The sequence below is a fragment of the Ovis aries genome, chromosome 3, assembly GCF_016772045.2.
Source record: "Ovis aries strain OAR_USU_Benz2616 breed Rambouillet chromosome 3, ARS-UI_Ramb_v3.0, whole genome shotgun sequence".
Taxonomy (NCBI): Eukaryota; Metazoa; Chordata; class Mammalia; order Artiodactyla; family Bovidae; genus Ovis; species Ovis aries.
In genome coordinates, this window is record NC_056056.1 from 85,262,355 (window position 1) to 85,286,107 (window position 23,753).

General features: G+C 39.0%; 1 protein-coding gene across 4 annotated transcripts in view; it reads right to left on the reverse strand.

Moving 5' to 3' along the window:
• The window catches only part of ARHGEF33 (Rho guanine nucleotide exchange factor 33), an 86,071-nt gene that overhangs the window by 55,786 nt on the left and 6,532 nt on the right, over positions 1–23,753 (reverse strand). For all 4 annotated transcript variants that reach the window (XM_015094426.4, XM_027966914.3, XM_027966913.3 and 1 more), the window contains exons 3-4: positions 5,444–5,551; positions 3,732–3,781 (exon numbers count right to left, since the gene is read on the reverse strand). In XM_015094426.4, the coding sequence (XP_014949912.2) occupies positions 3,732–3,781; positions 5,444–5,468 (75 nt within the window). In that variant the 5' untranslated portion in view covers positions 5,469–5,551. The remainder of the gene's footprint in view (positions 1–3,731; positions 3,782–5,443; positions 5,552–23,753) is intronic.

The following is a 23,753-nucleotide window of genomic DNA, read 5'->3' on the forward strand; positions in this document are numbered from 1 at the left end:
CCATCTGCAATTTTGTTTTGGTAAATTGTGTTCTTCACCCATATTCTATCAGGGTTTCAGACTTTTCCTTTTTATTGATTCTATAAACTATTTATATATCATTAAAGTGCTGTAATATTTTTGTAGGAAATTTTCCAGTTTTTGTTATTTGTCTCTGAATTTGTTGAAAATATTTTTACATTGGGAAATTTTTTAATTGGGATGTGATGTAGTCACTAACCTTTCCCTTTGTGATTTTTTTCCAGCGCTTTTTTTCTTAAAAAGACATGCAGAGACAAAGTAAATATTCACTAACTCTAGACTTCTATGGCTTTTAAAAATATTTAATCCTTTAATTCACTTTTGAGTTTATTTTGATTAGAGTATGAAGCAAAGATCTCTTCTTTTTTTGCAAAGAACCAGTTTTCCAAACACCATTTAGCACCAAACTAAAATGACTACATCAGACCCCTTGGCTGAAAGCAATATACACATCTCATGATATCCATTCATTCATTCAACTAATATTTATTGAATATGTATTATATTCCAGGCATTATACTTTGTTCTGAGAGTATAACAAAGAGCAAAATGTACTAATCCCTGCCATTGGAGCTTACATTCTAGAGAAGGAGACAGACAGTTGAAAAATAATAAACAAGTTAATATGTACTATAATGTTAGGTAGGGATTGAGAGGTCTGTTGAGAAAATAAGCAGATAGAAAATGTCTGAAATGTCACATTTTCCTTCACCTGTCATATTTTGCTCTTCCTTTTCAGTATAGATTGTATCTATTCTAGTTAATCTCTCCCTGTATCCCTCCTTCCTTGTCCTCTTCTTTATTTCTCCTCCTTCGTCTTCTTTTGGTTAAATGTTGCTTGGAGTAAACAGACTGGGGCTTAGGAGACATTCTTTTAAAACAAGGACGGGGTCATAATCACAGCATCACAGAGGTCACATGGGGCAAGTTCACTTCCACTGCTTCATTTGTTCCTCCGTGAACAGATGTACTTGGATGTATACAATAAGAGAATGAGGCCATCCCCACTGCAGCTATATTTAGCCAACATTCAGGGAGTGACCTACATAAAATCTGTAATAGACTTTAAATCATACCTGAGTTTAAAGAGATAGTCACACTCATTCAAATGCCACACACACGTCAGGCGTTAACAGAGGGGAGGTGGTCGGGGAGGTCTTAGACAGACAAGTGAAGCATCAGATCAGCACTGAGGAAGATTCACTTCCTGTTTCCAGACCATTTTCAGGCTAGTCCCTCTGCCTAAAATTACCCTTCCCCACATCCATTTACCAAATGATTAACTCGTTCTTACAGGCCTGGTCCAAATCCTTCAGTTAAAATTAATTCATCCCTTTTTCATATTCTACAGAATTTTCAAACTGTTGAAATTCTTCCAAACAGCCTACCTTGTATTTATTGTACGTTTTTCAGGACACTTAAAAATCAGTAAGAATATCTGTTTCATCTCCCATTAGGCCAAGCAGTAGACTTGTACATAGTAACTGCTCAATAAATATGCATTAAGTTGAAATGAGGCTCTTTTCTTCAACCTCTCTCTTTGCTGGTCTGGTTCTAAGAGCAACATGATTACGATGTTTTGATAATCTTGTGCTGGTTTGCCCTAATTGGGTCCTCAGCAGTGATCTCTTACATGATATTTTTGGGGACTTGTTGTTATTTTCATTTTACTGTTACTCAAAGTAAACAAATTTAAATTACATTTCCCCAAACTACCTGCTTCTCTGGATTCCTATATCTCTATTTGGGAAACCACTCTTTTTCATAGTTGTTGTTTCATCCCTCAGTTATGTCCAACTCTTTTGCAACCCCACGGACAATAGCCCACCAGACTCCTCTGTCCGTGGGACTTCGAAATGCAAGAATACTGGAGTGGGTTGCCATTTCTTTCTCCAGGGAATCTTCCTGATCCAGAGATAGAACCTGCATCTTCTGCACTGGCAGGCAGATTGTTTACCACTGAGCCACCATGGAAGCCCCCTTATCCTAGCTGTTGTTCAGTCGCTAAGTCATGTCCGATTCTTTGAGACCCCATGGACTGCAGCACACCAGGCTTCTCCGTCCTTCATCATTTCCTGGAGTTTGCTCAAACTCATGACCATTGAGTCACGATGCCATCCCCCTTCTCCTCCTGCCCTCAATCTTTCCCAGCATCAGAATCTTTTCCAATGAGTCAGCTGTTCGTAGCAGGTGGCCAAAGTATTACAGCTTCAGCATCAGTCCTTCCAGTGAATATTCAGGGTTGATTTCCTTTATATCTCCTTGCTGTCCAAGGGACTCTCAAGAGTCTTCTCCAGCACCACAATTTGAAAGCATTGATTCTTTGGTGCTCAAACTTCTTTATGGTCTAACACATCTGTACATGACTATGGGAAAAATCATAACTTTGACTACACAGACCTTTGTTGGCAAAGCCATGTCTCTGCTTTTTAATATGCTGTTTGTCATAGCTTCTCTTCCAAGGAGCAAGCATCTTTTAATTTCATGCTTGTAGTCACCATCCTCAGTGATTTTGGAGCCAAGAAAATAAAATCTGTCTCTCTTTCCACTTTTTCCCCATCTCTTTGCCATGAAATGATGGGACCAGATGCCACGATCTTAGTTTTTTGAATGTTATGTTTTAAACCAGCTTTTTTGTTCTCCTCTTTCACCTGCACCAAGAGGCTCTTTAGTTCCTCTTCACTTTCTATCATTAGAGTGGTGTCATCTACATATCTGAGGTTGTTGATATTTCTCCAGGCAATCTCGATTCCATCTGTGAGTCATCCAGACTAGCATTTTGCACGATGTAGTCTACATATAAGTTAAATAAGCAGGGTGACAATAAACAGCCTTGATGTACTCTTTCCCCAATTTTGAACCAGTCCATTGTTCCATGTCCTATTCTAAATGTTGCTTCTTGCCCTGCATACAGATTTCTCAGGAGACCGGTAAGGTGGTCTGGTATACCAGGGCTTAAAACCTCAAGAGCCAACTTTGAAATCAAGCTTTCTCCCAACCCCCAGCTAACCCTGTCAGTTTTTTCTTCCTTCTCAAGTATTCCAAATAGCAATGCCTTAAGTCTAGAGAGTAGCATGGGTTTCCCTAGCCCAAGCTGTTTTCACATTACATATTATGTCAGAATGAACTCTATGATTTTTAAGGAAAGAAATTTACTTTAAATTACAGTTGGTAGATAGAAACCAAAGAAATACTATGTAGAGGGCCAAAGTGACTGTCATTGCAAACATATCACATAAAAGTTAGCAGAAATTTATCTCCCTCATAAATCAAATTATTCCCATTGTTTGAAAAGAGCTTAACTTTTTTCTGTTATCATATATGAACATTTGCAGTGTTAACCCCCTTTTATTCTCAATTCTCCCCACTAAAATAAGAGGCTAAAAAAAGCAGCTCTTGTTCTCTTCTTCTGATGGAAATGTTATTACACAGGATAATGGCCAGAATGATGGTAACAACAAAAAGAAAAGCATCATTGGTGTGGGAGTGGTGGTGCTGTATTTCATAAACTGGGTAAGCTGTCCTTCAGTCATCAGTTTTCACCAAAGTACAATGTGAATGGTACTCTTGACCCTGCTTGTCTCACAGTCTTAAGTGAACAAACACAATGATACATGTAGAAGCTTTGGTGAGTGCTAAAAACAATGTGTACATAAAGGACAGTCATCATTGTGAAACGTAAAAGAGTTGAAGACAATCTATGTTTTTACCTGGTAAATCTGTGCGGAAGGATTATTCATTGGCTTATGTTCATTATCTCCTGTAGGGAAAAGAGCTAAGTTTAATCAACACAATTCATTCTGTCCCTATTCTCTTCAGACATGCAGGGAACGAGGGGACTTCCAGGAAACTAAATCTGTACTTGCATGATAAGCCAATGATTCAACAGAAACAGAAGATCAATTGGCATAGGTTATTTTATATTACATTCTAATGATCAAACCATATCTACCTGATATATCTCTTGTAGTAGAAAATCATGTGCTACCAAGGAGGGGAAGTTTCTCAATCAAACTGAATGATAAATGATCATTCAGTAGCCAGAAGGGAATGCCCATGAAGGGTCTCTTTCAGACTTCCCTGGCACTCCAGTGGTTAAAACTCTGAGCTTCCATTGCAGGGGACACAAGTTTGATCCCTGGTCAAGGAACTAAGATCCCACAAGCCACATGGCAAGGCCCCCCCAAAAAAGGGTCTGTCTCATTCTTGGGGCTGAGTGAAGTTTATCTGAGGGGCTAGTTCCAGTTAGGAAGTCATTTATCCAGTGGTCACTCTATTGTTCTCAGGAGGCCTGTGTAAAATGTTATTTACTTCTCCTGCCTCTGATCGTTGCTAAACTTCAGAGCTCTGCCCTCTGTCACGCCCAGATCAGCTAAAGGAATTTTGCTGTCCTCCTGGGCAAGAGGATTGATGGAAGGAAATTTCAATACAAAGGATCTCTGAAGGATGCAGGCAGAAAGAAAACAGTATTGTCAACACTAGAGACAGGTCAAACACAAAGGAAGTAGTAGATTATGAAAACCATTTGCACTAGGGAGGAAAAAGATTAGCCTAGAATGTACCTGTCAGAACCTCAGCCCTGAGGTTGCATAAAATGTACACCTCGCATGCAGCCCTTTGCTTATCCATTTTAGCCACATCTCCCTTGTATCACATTGTATGAATCAAGCAGTTTGTAGATAAAATCCCCAGCTGCAAATATTTGGATGTATAGATGTGTACATTGTTCTCCTAGGACATTCAGGTACAGGAAACCCTTCCTTAGAGGAACCAGCCTCAGTATGTTAAGTTTATAAATAATATATAACCTCAGCTCAGAGCTTCTACACACCAAACTATAAAATCCAGATGGTTTGAGATTACCAAAATCCCCCTCATGAGCTTGAGTGGATTTACTTAACCTATTTCATGCTATGTCCCAGCAGCCTGGTATAATGGTAAGAACCAGAACCTGGGGACACAGACCAGGGTGCCAGATCAAACTCTGACATTTTGGAGCTATAGCCTCACTTCTCTATGACTTTCTTTACCTATCAATTGAAGATGATAACAGATCCTACTTTTATATGGTTGATTCTATGTGGTAAAGTTTGAAAGAGAGAGCCCTCATGTTTCTAGGTCAGCCTAGAAGGCGTTGGATGTCTGTTAGTTCAATATATATCTTGACCCTTTTCAGGAGGTCATTCTGAGGCAGTCCTAGAATTATTGCTAAAGAAAAGTAAGAAACTACTATAGATATACATGTAGCATTTCCCATTTCCCCAGTACCACGTCTGTGCTCTTCCTGGTCATTCTGTTATGATAATGAAATAAGAATAGTCAAGTTAACATATTATTCATGTTGTGAGATAAGGGCAAGACAAGCCTACAACCTATATTTCTTAAATCCTGAGCCTTAAGCAAGACATAGGAAAAATCTAACCTTGCTTGGTTTTGGTCTTTTCCATGGTGCCTGTTGCTTCTCTCCTCCAGCTTATTCAACACTGCATCTTCATCGTCCCTGGGTCAGGCCATCCCCTCGTCCCCAGACCTGTCAGTTGAAATCAAAAGTAAGGGAACAGGTGAAGTGACTGGACTTACTTTATGTGCTAACTTTAAAAAATCGAAACAAACACAGAAGCAACAGGTGTTATGTGCAGCTTCAAAAGAGTGAAAATATTAAGTTGAGCACATATTTAGCTTAAAACTCAAAGGTAAATATTTTGTCAACAAGTATGAATTTCATTACTTAAAATTATGGTAGTTTTTAATATACTGAATTCTGTTGGGGATCAAACCAATTAACTTAAACCCATTAATTTTATGAGCAGGGTATAGTTTGGGGAAATTAACTTGAGCAAGCATGAAGGCTAATATATCTGTTTCTATTTCATTAAATAGTAAGTTCCGTGATGGCCTTGTCCCCACTTTCACCATCTGTAGACTTCTTTACACCAGGAGATGCTACTCAAATGTGGCCTGGCTGTTGTGATCGTTTGACATGAAACTGCTGGTTCAGAATGCAATTCAACAAGTAAAGATAGTATTGTAGACACTGGCACTCTTTTTTTTTTCTCATGTGGAATTTTAACCCTTTTCAATGATTGGGAAATTCCCCAACCTTATGCAGCTTGATCAGAGGCCTCCCCTTATGTGGAGGCTGAAAGTGCCAGGTTCTCCTAGCCTCCCTTGCAGCTAAGGCATGATGGACATGTGGTAACATTTTGATACACCCACCTCAGTTGGCGCTGGCAGTTGCAGAAGGATTTTCTAAGGCAGATGTACTTGATATACTTTCTACTTTCTTAGAAATAGAAATGATTCTTAAGACAAGCAGCAGCAGCAGCAAGTGTGGGAGTGTTGATCATGATCTGGTATAGACAGTTTAGGTAACTCTAGCTGCTGCTTTCCTCACCAGAACAGCTCTGCCACATGATTTGGGGCATTGCTGCTGGATGCATAATCCCAGACCTGGTTCTCCAGTCTCCCAGAGATTTTATGAGCTGTCCATATCCTTTTAACAAAGTCCTTTGCTGCATAAATCAGCTAGTTATTTCCTATTGCTTTGCAATTAAGAAACATAATTGAAATAATAAAAATATATTAACACTATCCAAGATTGAGAAAGCATAAGTTACAGCTTTGTTCATTGCTCTAGAAAAGACACATCTAATTTCTGGTGATAAAATGCAGATCAGTGTTTACCTAGGGCAGGAGGTGGGAGTTTAACTGGGAAGAAGCACAGGGAACTTTTTAGGTTGATAAAAATATTCTATTGCTTAATTGTGGTAGTGGTTATCCAGATGCATTAGTTTGTCAAAACTCATCAAAATGTGTATTTTGACTGAGTGCCTTTTATCCTATATAATTTATACCTCGAAGTAGAAATTAGTGTTTCATGCATATATTGAGGTCTGTGAAGCAAAGTGATAAATTGACAGAGTCTGGAAGGCACACATGGATGAAAAAGCATTGGTTAATACCTACACAATTATAAATGAGGGATCTAAAGAAAGGCCCAAAGTGAAGGCCATATGCTATTTGGAATCTTATACATTTTTCATGTGAGCATAGAAATTATGTCAAGGTAAGGCATCTTCCCTAGCTATCTGAATCTCTTTCATAGCTGATATAAACATTACTAAGATGAAAAGTTTCTGCTTCTTAGCAAACAATTATTTGATATTCAATGAATTCCATGATGAATATAATTAAATCACAGAAAGTTAGAGCCAAAAGACACTGAGAAAATTACTTGATTCAACTTCATTTATTGGAGAAGCAGCCGAGGCGTGGAGAGGAGAAGATAAGTCATCTGCTCAAAACCACATAGCTTTGAAAATAATTGTTAGAGGTGATTTCTGTTACTATTTAGGGGAAAAAGTGTTAAAATATGTGAAGCCATATTTTAATGGGATTTTTTATGGATAATTTATTCCAGAGGATTGATTGATCTAATCTGCAGCTAATTGAAAACAAACCCCCAAACTGCCATCTGTCTTAGGTAAAATGTAAATTTATGCATTTTCAGAGGTAAGACATCATCAGGTTCACAAATGTACAAATAGTTACTGATTTCAAGAAGTAAGATAAGGTATGTGGTTACTAGAAAATACATTAGAAATTTTATTTATTTAATTATGAAAGCAACCAAACCACATTATAAAAAATTTAGAAAATACTGAGGGGAAAAAACCAACTATGATGCCTCTACTTATTGATCATTTGATTTTATTGCTAGTCAATCACTTTTCCCGCGAATATTTTACCTGATTGTTAATGGAGACTATAATTTTATATCTACTTTTTTACCTATATTAAGTATTTTTCTTTCTTTTACAAATTGGACCTTTATTATGCAAGTTGTTTTTATTGTGGTTATTTGGGTAGAGGTACAAGTGTCCCTCCGTAGACCCAGTCAGTGTTAACGATCTGCCGAAATTCTTCATTCCTTTCTCCATCCTCATAGAGCCACATCCAAATGTCTAGACAACATATACAGATAAGGCGGGGTTGTCATTGTAGGTTCATCCCCTTCCTCTCTGCATCATCCCCTCTCACTTCATATATCATGGCAATCTTTCCAAGCTAATTGGTGTAAATCTAACAAAGCACTGTTAGTGACTGAGTAACATCCACGGTAGGAATAATCTGTTTTAACTGTTCCTTTATTGATGGGCATTCCCTTTGTTTCCATTATTTTGTCACTGTAAACAATGCTACAACAAACATCTTGGTACACAGAGCCGTATATATTGGTGCTTTTATATACTTAGGGGTTTAATAAGTAAGACTCATTTATTCTTAAGTATTGTATAGTTTTTATTGCTACTGAGAATGGCATTTTTCAATTTCCAGTTCTCTCTAGCTGCTGTTTGTAGTCTCTCTCTTTTTTAAATATTTATTTTGTTCTCAGACATCTTACTAAATTCCTTTATTAATTATAGAAGATTTTAAAATAAATATTTCTACATGATTTTTATTCTTGTTTTCAAATTTTATACTGGTTATTTCACAGTTGATTGTATTTGCTAGAGCCTCTAGAATAATGTTTACTAATAACAGTGACTGGATATTATTATCCATCTTCTTATTTTAATGTAAATGACTTTAAAGTCATTTAGAATCATATTTTCTACCTTTGGTAAATAATGTATATCACATTTAAGTAACTTTAGCCTTGTTTTACTAAAATTTCTTAAAAGGAATGGCTACTGTGTTTTATCCATCTTTTAGCAGCTACTGATAGACTTGCCTTTTTCTCCTTTTCGTAATAAATTATACTGATTCTCCGATGTTGAATCATCCTCACATTCCTGGAATATTTGCTTGGTCATAGGAGATAGTTTTATTGACACTCTGCTGGATTCTATTTGTTAATATTTAGACATTTTTGCATCTATATTTTCATGAGTGATTTTGATCTGTGGGAGATTTATTGCTTTTTTATTTTGTATTCTACGGCAAAGGGACATTCACATTATCCTAGCTTCTTAAAATGAATTAGAGAGGTTTTCTATTTTGTCTTATAATCTAGAAATGTTTCGATTAAATTGGAATTGTCTGTTCATTGAAAGATAGTATAGCATAACTATGAAAACATTTGGTCTTAATGCCTTTTAAAAAAATAGACACATCCTTAAACCCAATTCAATTTCTTAAAAGGTAACTGGTCTACTCAACTTTTAAGCCTAATTTTATAATTTATGTTTTCTTAGGACATCATGTATTTCCTTAAGTTTATTAACAAATCTGTGGATAGAGGATAAGTATCTACATTTTTTGAACCGCTGCTGTGGTCGCAGCGCCATCTTCACGTTTTATTTATACTGTCACATCTAATTGAAGCCTCACATCGATCCTGTTCAGTGTGGGTCATTATCTTCATTTTACAGATGAGCATATTGAGGCTTGGGAAAATGAGGTAATGATGTACCAAGAATCATGGGTAAGATATGGCAGAGCGAGCCAGAACTGAAATAGGTCTCCGTAACTACAGAACTGGTGGATTCAATTCCTAGATTTCTCCAAATACTTTTGCAGTCATTATATTTAATTACTGAAAAATAGTTGTGTGAGGAATTATTTCATTGTTGTCTTTTCCTTTCCAAATTATTGAATATTAGTGTCATTTTCTATTTGTCAGTTTAATGGAAAATTATAGTTAATATAAAAAAGAATATAGATTTTTTTCCCTCTTATTTAAGGCCTTTTTAGGCTAGGTTTACAGAAGAAAATTGCTAGTTTGAAGAGTATGATCATATTAGTGAGTAACATATTTTGAAAGCTACATCTTAAAAGGGAAAATAACAGTATTATGTGGAAAAGTAGTATGACTTTTTCTGGGAAGAGCTATACAACATTATGAAATTCCTTTGAGATCTTACTTGTAGTCTGCTTCATCGTCTGTGGGCATCCCTCACTCTCTGAGCCCAGTAATTCTTTACTTTGTCCTTCATAATCCTTGAATCACTGCTGTCTGTGCTGTCATGTCCAACTCTTTGCGACCTCCTGGACTGTAGCCTGCCAGGCTCCTCTGTCCTTGGGATTCTCCAGGCAAGAATACTGGAGTGTGTTGCCATGCCCTCCTCCAGGGGATCTTCCCAGCTCAGGGATCGAACCCAGGTCTCCTGCATTGCAGGCAGACTCTTTACTGTCCAAGCCACCAGGGAAGCCCAAGAATACTGGAGTGGATTCTCCAGGCAAGAATACTGGAGTGGGTCACCATGCCCTTCTCCAGAGGAACTTCCCAACCCAGGAATCAAAGCGGGTCTCCTGGATTGCAGGCAGATTCTTTACCAGCTGAGCTATCAGGGAAGCCCAAAGAGCAATGCTAGCCTCTAATAACATCCATCTGGGCCTCAGCAGACTCTTGAGAAAATACTGATAAGTTTTTAGAAAAAGCCTGTTTGTCTCTAAACCATGTCTGATCATTACATAGAACAATTGTTTTTAGTCTCTACTTTGAAGCCCTTGGGTTTTTTGAGCCCGCCTTGGGAGCAAAGAGAAAGCCACCAAGCTGGTGGAGTCCTGGGCGCCCCCTTCCCTTCCCCTGAAGCAGAGTCTCTCTGTTTTCATCTAATTTACATACTATAACTATGGGGGAAGAAATTTCCTTTAAAATGGATTTCTGCTGCTTTAAAAAGGTTCTAAAAAAAAAAAAGGTTCTAAAATGATCACAATAGAGATATAGGAACATTGAAACACTCATCTAAAAAGTTATAGCCAGATTTTTATGACATTAACTCAAGTAATAAGATTAGCAGCATTAATAAAGTTAATAGAAGCAGAAAGAATACTGGAAAATCTTCTGACCCTCCCCCAGACTGACCTAGAATGTATACCCCACACACCAGTGCAGGCGTAAGACCATAAAAGCCTAGGATCGTCTATTACTTTCCAATTACTGCTGTGACAGAAAAGGAAAGTTTTGCACTTTGGGGAATTGAAATTAATTGAAAGCAGACTTGAGTTAATTTCCATTCCAGTGTCCTTTATTGAATGGGTCTTTAGTGCACATTTCTAATTTAGTAGAATGAGAACTCTTTATGTTGGGGGGAGGGTGAGGAGGAAATATTTTCCCCTGAAACTAAAGTAATTCATCAGGACAAATCTTGCTAATGTTTTCAAAGAGGAAAGTCTATATGAACTTTGTGATATAGAAAAGTACTTTTAAAAAAATTACGAAAGGGGTTGTTCATTTTTTCCATACACCCTAAAAGCAACATAAGTTTCATGAAATGACATATTTCATGACCTTTTTAGTACCTGCATCTTAGTCTCCAAAACACTCTCACCTACATTATCTTACCAGATGATTGTAGCCATGCTGTGCAGTGGGTAGCACACTTTACCGTCCATTTTATACAGAGGGAAACTGTACCTCTGAATGATTAGGCAAGTAGTTCCAATAGGACCATTATTTTTTCTGTTACTTTCTATCTCTAAATAAACCGCTCACGTGACAAGATTCCAAACCACTATTGTATCAAAAACCACTTTTACTGTCATTAAAAGTATATCAGTTCTTACACAGGATCTGATATCTATTTAAAAAAAGATTGAATAAATTGTAAAATGAGAAGAGTTTTGATAAGTCTAATGAGAGATATGGAGATTGAGAGAAAGAGAAAGAATACAAAGTAGAACAAAAAATAGGATGTAACCACTGATTCACAGGCTATAAAATATTATTATAAAATTCTCGGAGAAGGCAATGGCACCCCACTCCAGTACTCTTACCTGGAAAATCCCATGGATGGAGGAGCCTGGAAGGCTGCAGTCCATGGGGTTGCTGAGTGTCGGACACGACTGAAGCGACTTATCAAATTCTATGTGCATTTTATTATCAATAACTTGTAAAGCTAAATGAAATGGATAATTTCTAAGGAAAACATAGACCATTGAAATTTGCTTTATAAAATCAATTACGGGGAGGGGGGGTGCATGTTTGGGAATGCATGTAAGAATTAAAGATTTTAAAATTAAAAAAAAAAAATCAATTACAGCAACTGTTTATAGAAGATATTGAAAGGGGGAGGTTGAATATCAACCCCCAAATAAGAAATCACCCAGGATAATATAATAGGAAATGTCTATAAATAACGACTGTCGTTTAATCCATACCCCAAAATAAGATATGTACAAGTCACTAAATCCATTCTATGAGGTTCTGATAACAAATCTACTCGAGGATAGCCTATATATAAAAATATTCTAAATAAAATATTAGAAAACAAAAATACAACAGTATGATTAGTGGTTTTAGGTTATAAAAATATCTTGATGCTTAGAAATCTATTGATGTAATTCATTAATCAATATAATGCAAAAATTAAAATATCCAACCAAAAAACAAAGAGCACAGTGTGACCCTAAGAAGCAAAATAAAGAGATAATACAAATTTCACAATGCATAAGTGTATACGCACGTGTTTAAAATGAGGATGTTTTAATGATAATGTAACTTTTTATACCCACTTCCCTCAAATATATATAACCAAATCATCCTTGAAAACATAGCAATTTATGCAAAGGCAATAAATTAAAGTAAAATGGGGATCTGTCAGCAGACAACTCAAACAATAAGTAGTCTTATTTTGAAAAAGTTCTTGGTTCTCAAGTCAGCTTCTTACCTGACCTTTTCTCAAATATAGGTGTTGCTAGAAACTGGATGACCCCTGCTACTGAAAAAAGGTCACATCCTTGGTTAACTGCCTGAATGTTAGTTCCCTCACCAGACCATAAGCAGAGAGTGTATTTTATTCGTTTTTGTATCCCCAGCTCCTTGTCCCTTTCAGAGCTTGTGGTCACCAAATATTTTGTGGAAGTGAGTCGAATTCTCATCTAATAGACTACAAGAGAAACATACTCTTTACCACATGTGCTTCACATAAGCGAAAAATAATCAGTGATAAATATGGAAAGAGTTTAGCCTGGAGGTGATTTTTGTTAGAAAAAAATTCCAATTTTATTTCATTGAGCCAAGTTTCACTGTATCCACCATTGGGCTTGAGGAACCAAAAGAGAGTAGATAGAATTCCCTAACAAATGGCCCTGCAACAAAACTAATTAAAACTGATAGTCCATTGTGCCAGCAACCTCAGAGCGCTCAGAACCAGTGAGAAGAGGGACAAAGCACAGCGAGGGGGCACTTCTGTAGCTCATAAAGCACACAGAGGTTCTTTTCCCCTGACTGTGGAAACCAGAGGTCCTCCCACCTCCACCCCACAGACACATTCATTTGTTTTTGTTCTATCTACAAATATTAGTCAAGATAATTTGCTTGAGTGGCTATTTGTCAACTCAGAAAAAGAAATATTATCAGCATGTCATTACACACAAAAATATCCAATGGCCAGAGATAATTATTTTAAGACTGCTTCATTTAAGAGATCAAAACTTATCAAAAGCCCATAATACTTCCAGAAGCTCTTCTGACTCATTGATTGGCAAAAATAAAAAGATGTTAGAATCTGATTTTGCAAACCTGGATGCTTCAGGGGCTCTGGGTCTGGAGTGGAAGATGTTTTCTTTTCCACACAGATGTTTTCTTTTCTTCCATCTCTTTTCTTATCCTGGTTTGACTCACTTTAATTTCAACCTTTTAAACTGGTTCTCTCCCTGGGTTCATCTGAGTGGAAGTTAAGAGCCTCCCAGAGACACTCTGCAAGAGGCAGAGTGTATAGTGGCAGTCAATTTTCTTTTGAAGGACGTATTTACCTTGTATTCAGGTAACACCATGCCCTCTGCCTCTTGCAGAGTGTCTCTGGGAGGCTCTTAACTTCCACTTAGATGAACCCAGGGAGAGAACCAGTTTAAAAGGTTGAAATTAAAGTGAGTCAAACCAGGATAAGAAAAGACCCAGAGAGATGTTATGGGGAGGGAGGTGGGAGGGGGGTTCATGTTTGGGAATGCATGTAAGAATTAAAGATTTTAAAATTTAAAAAATAAAAAAACTAAAAAAAAAAAGAAAAGAAAATTGACTGTTGCTATATTTTTACTAGGTCAGTCCTGATTGGAAGAGAGGGAAGACAGTGGAGGGCAGGAGAGGCTCCTGGGAGACTTGAGCAGGGAAAGAGCCCTGAGCTCCAGCGAGAGCTCCCTCCAGCCCTAGGGATGGCCCTGAATTACAGAGGGTAAATCCTTAACTAGTCCTCAGAAGTATTCTTCCTTCCGAAGCAGAGGCAGTGGCAGCACTCACTAGACCTGAATCACAAACTGAGTTAGCAGTGCTTTGTGAAATAGAGCATCAGTTACCACTAACAACCTATTTTAGGTGACAGTGGAAACCAGGTTACTGCTGATATTCCTAGGAGAATTCTTTTTCATAGTTCAGATGAAATGACATCTAATTTGGATCTGCCTTTGGCACTTTCTGAACTGCTAAAAATGAGACTAGAGTAAAATCCAGTCTTCAGAAAGACTCACCTCTCACCACCTCCCAGGGAACCCCAGGACTTGGAAATCATAGACGAATCCTGCACACCTATGACCTCAGTAGAGTCGCCCATAGCCCGAGCAGAGGGCAGAGCATGACTCATACGCTATAAGCCCGACTTGGCCATTCTCCTCAACTGTCAGCTATCCTGCCCAGGGCAAGGATCATCCAATAATCTGTTCTTATTAGAGTCCAATGGCATAGTAACCTAGATATATTTGATAACAAATGCAATGCCATCATTAGTTCGATAATTTCTTTTTAAATTTTTGAAATGAATTTCTATTTCATACATGTCCTCCTCAGAGCTAAGGCATACTGAACCCAATCAATGGGTAATTTCTTACTGCATCTGGTAAGTTTGGCACAAGGATAAAAGCCCTGGGGAATTCCCTGTTTAGGACTGTCTGCTTTTACTGCTGAGGGCACAGGTTCAATCCTTGGATCAGGGAGCTAAGATCCTGCAAGCCGCTCAGTGGTGCGACCAAAAAAAGGAAGAAAAGAAAAATTAGGCCTAGAAACATTCCATAAGGGACCAGAATAAGTGAGGCACACTGGGGCTGGTTTTGCTGAGATGCTGTATTTTGATTCCTAAACTTCATACTGCACTAATTCAGTTTCCTTTTTGGAAAAAGTTAGGACAGGAATAAGTAAATAAAATATAGAAATGCTCCTGCCTCCCAACTGAATTACATACTTCTCACATCCCAGGTAGCTGGATAGCAATCCAGTTCTTCAGAGCCTTTAAAAATAAGTATGGAAAGATACTATTAACAACCTCATTCGAATCTATCTAGGGCTCCCTAAGGGTACGATGGGAAATCATTCCCTGTGTAGATTATGTAGATTCATCTTGTTCTGATGTCATTTGAAAGCGATTCCTTGAACTGAAGGTGAGTTGATCTAACAGGGCACATGCACGTCCCCTCCTCGGCCTGTCACTTCCTGCTTTCACTGCTCTGTGTTTAGCACTCTTCTTAAGGCATCCATTTTGCTATTTTTTAATTTGGTTACGCTGCACAGCCTGTGGGTTCTTAGTTCCCCAACCAGGGATTGAACCTGCACCCTACCCTACAACCCCTGCCCCACATTGGAAGCGCAAAGTCTTAACCACTGGACCACCAGGGAGTCCCCGTTTTGCTTTTTGATGATATAATCTGTGAACATCTTCATCAGGCTTCCTACCATAGATCTATGTAAAAATGTTCCCTAAAGAGTTGGGAAGGGACACCCATTGACCAGCAGTGTCGGGGGAAGGAAGGAACACTGGACTGAGATCTGATCCTGACTTCTCATTCACTGTGCGGCCATGAAAAAGCCAGGAACTCTCTCCAGGCTTCAGTTTCCTCACCTCTATTATTCAGAAGCTGTCAAAGTCCTTGCTGCTCTAAAATGCGAGGCTAAAATATCTCCAAATATTACTCAGTCACGTGATGATATGGCAACCAGGGGCCTTCCTTCCTAGCACCCAGTCCAGAGCTTTTCATAACTGTCCTTTTGTTCAATTTAAAAATCAAAAACCAAAAGATGCATTGTACCCAAACTAAAGTGATGCTAAACAGTTCACAATCTCCTAATTTCTAGTTCTTCCACTATGCAGTTTTAGCTGTCTTTTCAGGTCTGTATTTCGAGAGAAGGAAACAAAACAGTCTTTCTGATCTTTTTTCCTGCTAAATGAATGTCCTTTTTATATATCTTGAACTTCTTTTCAATGAAAATTTCCACTTGGCTGTTCCAAAGTTACCTCAAATTCAAGCTGGTTAAATCACATTGGTCATCTTCAGCCTATCCAGGTACCCCCTTCAGATTTCATTTCCCAGGCTCTGTCACAGTTGCCGTATTGACCCAGGCTTAAGCCCTTGGAATGATTTTCGTCTCATCCTATGATCCACCACAGTGAAAGTTTGAGTCTTCCTTTATATGGTTTCTTACATCTCCTCCTTTCTTTCTATGTCACTTCTTTGATTCAACCTGACTGCTTTGTTCCCAAACATCTATAGTAACACCCTCATTAGTTTATCAACACTCTATACTTGTACTAGATTATTTTTCTTTAAATATCTCTCGGATCATCTCTTGCCCTTGTTCATGCTCTTGAATAGCTCTCTCCTTGTTGAAATAGACAGTGAACCTCAAGGTCTTCCAATGTCCCAGACCTTCCTCTCCAACATTTTTTCTGATGTGTAGGAGGTATTCCAGCCTCCTAACTCTTACTCATCACTTGCATTCCTATCTTGTCTCTTCTCTTCTCTGCAGCCTGGTCTGCCCTCCTCACCCTACTCCAAGTGTCAAATTCTTACTCATTCCCCAAAGTCTAACTCAGGCCCAGTACCTTTCTGGACTGTCACCTCCAGTCCAATAGGACATCATCCCTTTCTTGGAAAATCTGTAGAACTCAACTGGAACCAAAACCATGATTTTCTGCTGCATATAACTTATGTATATAATCTCATCTTATAAACAAACTTCTTGAGTAAAAGAGGCTAGTTTTTCCATCTCTTTGTATTCTTGGTGCCTGTTTTATATTCTTACATAGAACAGCAGCTCAATAAAAGTTTGTTGAGACTAAGATGATAAACCTGCTAAACATTGTCAATAGTAGGTATTTAGCACACAATCCTCCTGTAATTAATTAGGTGTTATTAATTATTAATAATTACTCATTAAGTGTTCTCTTACCTAACAATCTGGTAATCAATAGTCATGGACATACAGGCTAAGAGAGAAAGAATTTGGTCACAGGAAACCCAGGCTGGGAGAGTAGAATGAGGGGATTTAATATTCTATCTTAGTCTTAATGGGCATTTTCAGTGTGATGGAGTTAAAACAAGATGATCTGTAGTGGCTTAGCCTTTGTTCCATATATTAGATTCAAATGTTGGGATTTAGAGACCAAGTTAATCCTTTTCTTCCTCTACTCATTTTGAGATGTACCTTAGAAACCTCACTTCCTGGGCTTTGTCTACCTCTTTCCTCTTAAAACTCAAGGACCTGCTGTTGGTCTATAATGTCTACCACTCATCTTCTTGGGGATCTGTGCTCCAGGCCTCCAAAACAAATATGAGATGGGCAGTGAATGAGCCAGTAGGCAGAAAATGAATCCAGGGGAAAAAAAAAAAAAAAACAACTACACCCATCCCTTTGAAAGCAGTATTTCTAGCCTACTCCTTGAATCTTTAACTCCTCACACATCCTTAAGCTTAGGTTCTTCCTCTAAGCCTGTGGTTTATGAAGATGACAAAAGAAATACTCTAAATCTAGATGCAAAGTTTACATGCAAATCAAATTCCTGCTTCTTAAAAATCTTGTAAATTCAGTTTTAACAGCCTTTTGAACTTAGTGCTAATACTGTAACCCTCATTGGCAAAAATTATATATATATGTAGATGTAGTACTTTTGAAAAGTCATTAAAATGTTACTATAGAATATTTAGAATCACAGAAGCAAGAGAAGCTCATTTGTGAAAATGCAGGGGCCCACAGGATGTGAGTGTAAAGGCGAGGTTGAAACTCAAACTCACACACCTCCACCAAGCCCATTTTGTTCCTATCAGAATTTTGACAACTTCAAGGTCTGGTCAAATTTATAAGATCCCACAATCATCCATTAAGAGTAAAAAAGTTCTAAGTCTTCTGGTCTCTGTTTAAATGTCAACTCCCTGACCACACATGTAAGAACAGGTCACATTTTCAAAGCCTGTATCCTTTCCATTGCTTCGGTTTTCTCCACAGCATTCATCATCAAACGACAATGCTGCCTGTGTACTTGTTTGCTCTTTGATCTTCTTGGCCCATCACCTCCACTTCATGAGGCCTTGGACATCTTTATTCACTCTGCATTCCCCAAGGTCTGAAATAGGGTCTAGCATGGCAACCCACTCCAGTGTTCTTGCCTGGAGAATCCCAGGGATGGGGGAGCCTGATGGGCTGCCGTCTATGGGGTCGCACAGAGTCGGACACGACTGAAGCGACTTAGCAGCAGCAGCAGGAATAATTTAGGAGAGGGCAGCGGCACCCCACTCCAGTACTCTTGCCTGGAAAATCCCATGGACAGAGGAGCCTGGTGGGCTGCAGTCCATGGGGTCGCTAAGAGTCTGACATGACTGACCGACTTCAATTTCACTTTTCACTTTCATGCATTGGAGAAGGAAATGGCAGCCCACTCCAATGTTCTTGCCTGGAGAATCCCAGGGATGGGGGAGCCTGGTGGCTACTGTCTATGGGGTCGCACAGAGTCGGACACGACTGAAGCGGCTTGGCAGCAGCAACAGCATAGACCCCAAATACATAGGTGTGAAGTAAATAAATGAAGCAGTATCATGGCTTAGAAAAAATCAAACCAAACCATACCCAACCAGAACTTGCAATATAAATTAAGGGTTCAGCTTGTGTGGTAAAGAAGGTCAGAACCAAAAGATGGCCCAGAGATCATCCCGCCAAACCCTGTCACTTCACAAATAAAGTGAGGTCATGATTAAGTGACTTGACTAAATCATAAGCTCTTGTTTTGACAGAAATAATAAAATGGTTCACTACAGAGTTCCAATTTCTTCTGCAAATATGGTACTTATGTTTTTTGATAATTTTTATCTCAGTGAGGTGGGCCTCATAAATAAGTGGAATAAAAAGACTGTCGGGTCAGGCCTTTCACCCAAATATACTAACCTTACTATCACCAACATTGTGACTTTATTCCTTTGGATCCTGAGAGATTTTTTTAAAAACATGCTTTATTTACTTTGTCGTCAGTTACCATTTCCACAAGCTGAGAGCAGTACTGAGAGCCAAGCTAGGTGCCAGCAGGGAATGGAGGTGGGGAATCTGAGCTTTGAAATACGGTGCTTCTGGACTCAAATCCTAGCTTGATGATTTAAATAGCTGATTGACCTTGAGAAAATTAGTTACCCTCTCTGAGAGTCTGATTAGCTCATCCACTGGTGTGATTATTTCTAGTAGTGATTATCACTACCCTTTGCAGTTTTGCCTAGGACAAAGCTGGAGGCTCTCCCTAAAATTGATAGAGATGAAAGAAGCAGCAAACTTGGATCCTCCCAAGGAGTCTAGATTCATTGGTCTTTAAAGGTAGGGACTGTATGTTAAGCTTTTTCTGCAGTCTGGAGCTCACACAGGTAAGCACTGTGCAGGCTCTGGTGACAACTTCATGAGCCACAGTTGAGAGCTTGATCCATAGCAGCAACCTGAGCCCAGCTGTGGAGAAGAAGGGAGGCCCCAGCGATCAATTGCTTGGGAACATCGGGCCTGAAAATGGGGTTGGAGCTTTTAGATTCAGGAGCTATGCATGCACTTATCTCTCAGAAGTGCTGAAAGAGCCTGGAAGTGTGAAAGGGAGAAAACCATATCTATCAAGAATTCTCTCAGGAAAAATATCTTGGGTGAGTGAAAGGAATGCTTCTGTCAGCACCCTGAGAATGAGTATGTATGCATCTATGTTTGGGGTGGGGGGCGACAGCTTGAGCAGCAACAAGTGGTTGCTGAAAAGCCCTCTTAGAAGGGTGAGTCTGGTTTTCCTGCAGGATTTTGATTTTGCTAAGCGGTGTAGCCAATATGAGGCCAGAGCTGAACTGCTCTTCATCTTGGACAGGAGGCTGAGTACTGCCATTATACTCTACCTCCAGGGAGGAATCAGCCTCCTTTCCCTTCTGAAGTTGAATAATGAAAGAAAACCCGTTTGACTGTCAGATTTTAAGTTGGCCTCATGTCTCTGGATCCAACTTTGCCTGTGGGACCTTAATTTTATGCCTGAGGGTTACTCCCAATGTGTCTCCGTAGCCAGTTAAGACATTAGTTGATGCGATTTTACTACTTGTAACAGTTAATGACTGGACTGGCTGAACTTACTTGATTCATTTCTCTATTTCATAGTATTTCAAATAAAACTTTGTAACAATATATATGACGCAGATGTATAGATGATCACAGTTCATGCATTTTATCAAACACTTGCCTGTGTATCTTTGTTCCTCCCATCTTCTATGCCTCAAATATCTTTCCTTACCTAATGAAATGCTTCTCATCCTTCAAGGCTCACTTCAAGCCCCTCCTTCTCTGTGAGCCTGCCCTGGTCCTCCAAGCCATCATTAGTTATTCCCTTGTCTTCCCTGGTGGCTCAGATGGTAAAGCATCTGCCTGGGTTTGATCCCTGGCTTGGGAAGATCCTCTGGAGAAGGAAATGGCAACCCGCTTGAGTACTCTTGCCTGGAAAAATCCCATGGATGGAGGAGCATGGTAGCTTACAGTCCATGGGGTCGTAAAGAGTTGGACGCAACTGAGCAACTTCACTTCTTTACTTTCTTTGTTTCACTGTATTCTCATACCCTGTTATTAGTGTCTCTTCCTGTTGGGATTTACAGGCAGTAGTCTCTGTTTCCACATGATACTATAAGCTCCGCCAGTTCAGGGACTCTTTCTTATTCATAGCCATTGCACCTGGTGAGTATCCAGTTCCTACCAAACTAGAGTGCTAGACTGCAAGCCTCAGATAACATAGACAATCTCTTTATAGGAGCAATTTTTCTCAATGGTAAGCAATTTTAAAATTATTATATATTTTGAAGTGTTCAGATGTTTCACAGAGAGGCAAGCAAAATTAGCTTGAATTTTAAAGATATGGCATTTATGTCATTTGTTCATATTCCTCTGACATGAAAATTTGAGAACTTTTTGCAGTGGACACTCAAGTCAAATTTGAGTTTAATTATTAAATTCCAGAGGATGTTTATATAGTGATTGACTTCTGGTCGGTGAAAGGGTACAGACTCTCAGTTATAAGTAAAATAAGGTCTGAGGATTTAATGCATAACATGGTGACTATAGTTGATAAGGGAATTCCCAGGTGGCATTAGTGGTAAAGAACCGGCCCGCCAATATAGGAGACATAGGAGACATGGGTTCAATCCTTGGGTTGGGAAGATCCCCTGGAAGAGAGCATGGCAATCCACTCCAGTATTCTTGCTTGGAGAATCCCATGGGCAGTGGAACCTGGCAGGCTATAGTCCATAGGGTCGCACAGAGTTGGACACGAATGAGGCAACTTAGCACACAGGCACACCAGTGCCTGTAGGAGATGCAAGAAATATGGGTTCAACCCCTGGGTCAGAAAATCCCCTGGAGTAGGGAATGTTTACCCACTCCAGTATCCTTGCCTGGAAAATTCCTTGGACAGAGGAACCTGCCAGGCTACCGTCCATGGGGCTGCAAAGAGTTGGACACGACTGAGCAACTAAGCACTCACACTCACAGTTGATAAGACTGGACTGTACAACTGAAATTTACTAAAAGGATATATCTTAAATGTCCCCACCAATAAAGGAGGGGAATCCTTTCCCAATGCATAAATATATCAAATCATCATATTGTACACTTTAAGTATCTTACCATTTTATTTATCACTTATACCTCAACTCAGCTGGGGAAAAGGAAAACAACACAGTAACTTATTTATTTTTATTAATAGCAAGGAGACATTAAAAAAAATAATGAGCTAGAAAGGCCGACTGGGAAAATCAATTTTATATCTATATACAATATATACCTAAATTGTAGATTTTGTTTTAACAAAAGTTCACTATCTATACATGTAGACTGAGAAATCTTTCAGAGCTCTACCCTTTGGCAAAGACCAAATGCCTCTTGTATTTTAAAATGTTCTTATGATACATCATACGCACAAAATAGCATGTATAATACATGTACAAGTCTAGTCTTCAAAGCCTTTACATCTGATAAGTAATATTTTTTAATGAATAATAAATATTTATCAGGTGAAATATCTTTGAGACTTTAGATGCTTACTTCAATTGTGCAGCCACTGCCAAAAAGCAGGAGGTGAGATTAATATTGGATATTGAGGTAGGTACATCAGGTGAAGTACAACCAAACAGAAACAAATGGGCTGTGACACTGTAAGCCTGGCTTTCTACCACATTACTTTAAAACAAGATTACAGGGACTTCCTGCATGGTCTAGTAGTTAAGAATCTGCCTTGCAATGCAGCGGACACTGGTTCAACCCCTGGTCTGGGAAGATCCCACATGCCTCAGAGTAACTAAGCCTGTGTACCACAGCTAGAGAGTTCCTGCAACACAACGAAGACCTGTGCAGCTAAATAAATAAATAACAAAATTTTATAAATAACTGTAAAAGTGATACATATTCGGTGTTAAAAAAAAATTGAAAACCTGACCGATTGTATCCTCTTGCTCTTTCCTGCTCTTGGCAGTCAGTAGAAAACCAATGGTCCATCAGGAGTCACTGGAGGCCAGTGGCAGACAGGAGGGTGTGACAGGCCAGGAGTGGCACAGAAGCCCGAGGGACTGACACTTGGCTTGACTGTACATGGGATTCACTGCAGTGAGGGGGCAGGTGGACTGCCCAAATTTTGAGTTTTATCTCACAAATACAGTCTCAGAGCTGCAGTCTCCCAATCTCCTTTGTAAAAATAGTGACCTTCTACTCAATTCCATTTGATTTTTACAACATATCTTTTCTTTTTTTTTTCAAGTTCTAACACATTTCTTTTATTGTCTTCTTAGTTATTCATAAAAAAGGAAATATCAGCCAAAATTCACTGCTGCTAAGTCACTTCAGTTGTGTCCAACTCTGTGCAACCCCATAGATGGCAGCCCACCAGGCTCCTCCATCCCTGGAATTCTCTAGGCAAGAACACTGGAGTGGGTTGCTATTTCCTTCTCCAATGCATGAAAGTGGAAAGTGAAAGTGAAGTTGCTCAGTCATGTCCGGCTCTTTGCGACCCCATGGACTGCAGCCTATAAGGTTCCTCCATCCATGGGATTTTCCAGGCAAGAGTAATGGAGTGGGATGCCATCACCTTCTCCATGATTTTTACAACATATCTTTTCAATAGCATATTATTTCATCAATGATCCCTCAAAAAATCTGAATCAAGTTGTCTTATCTCTTTCTTATAGCTTATTCTGTCGTCCACATGAGTATTCCTAGGATCATTTATTTAGTCGTGCATTAATTGTAGGCTTCTAACCTATAGTGATGAAATTCTTGTTCAGAATCCTCCACTGACTCCTAACATTCAAACATCCTAATACAATAGACAAACCCCTTCATGATCTGACCTCTATCTAGCTCTGCAAACTCATCTTTCATCCCTTTCATTTACAAACTGGGCTCCTGACACAAAAACAGTCCTGTGGCTCCCTGTCCTCTCTAGCTTGTAGGATCTGTAAGTGGTGTTTCCTCAGTGGACATCCTCCCCCTACTCTGGGCTAGCTGTCAAACTCCTTGTGTTCTTTAAGATTCTGTACAAGTATCACTCTTC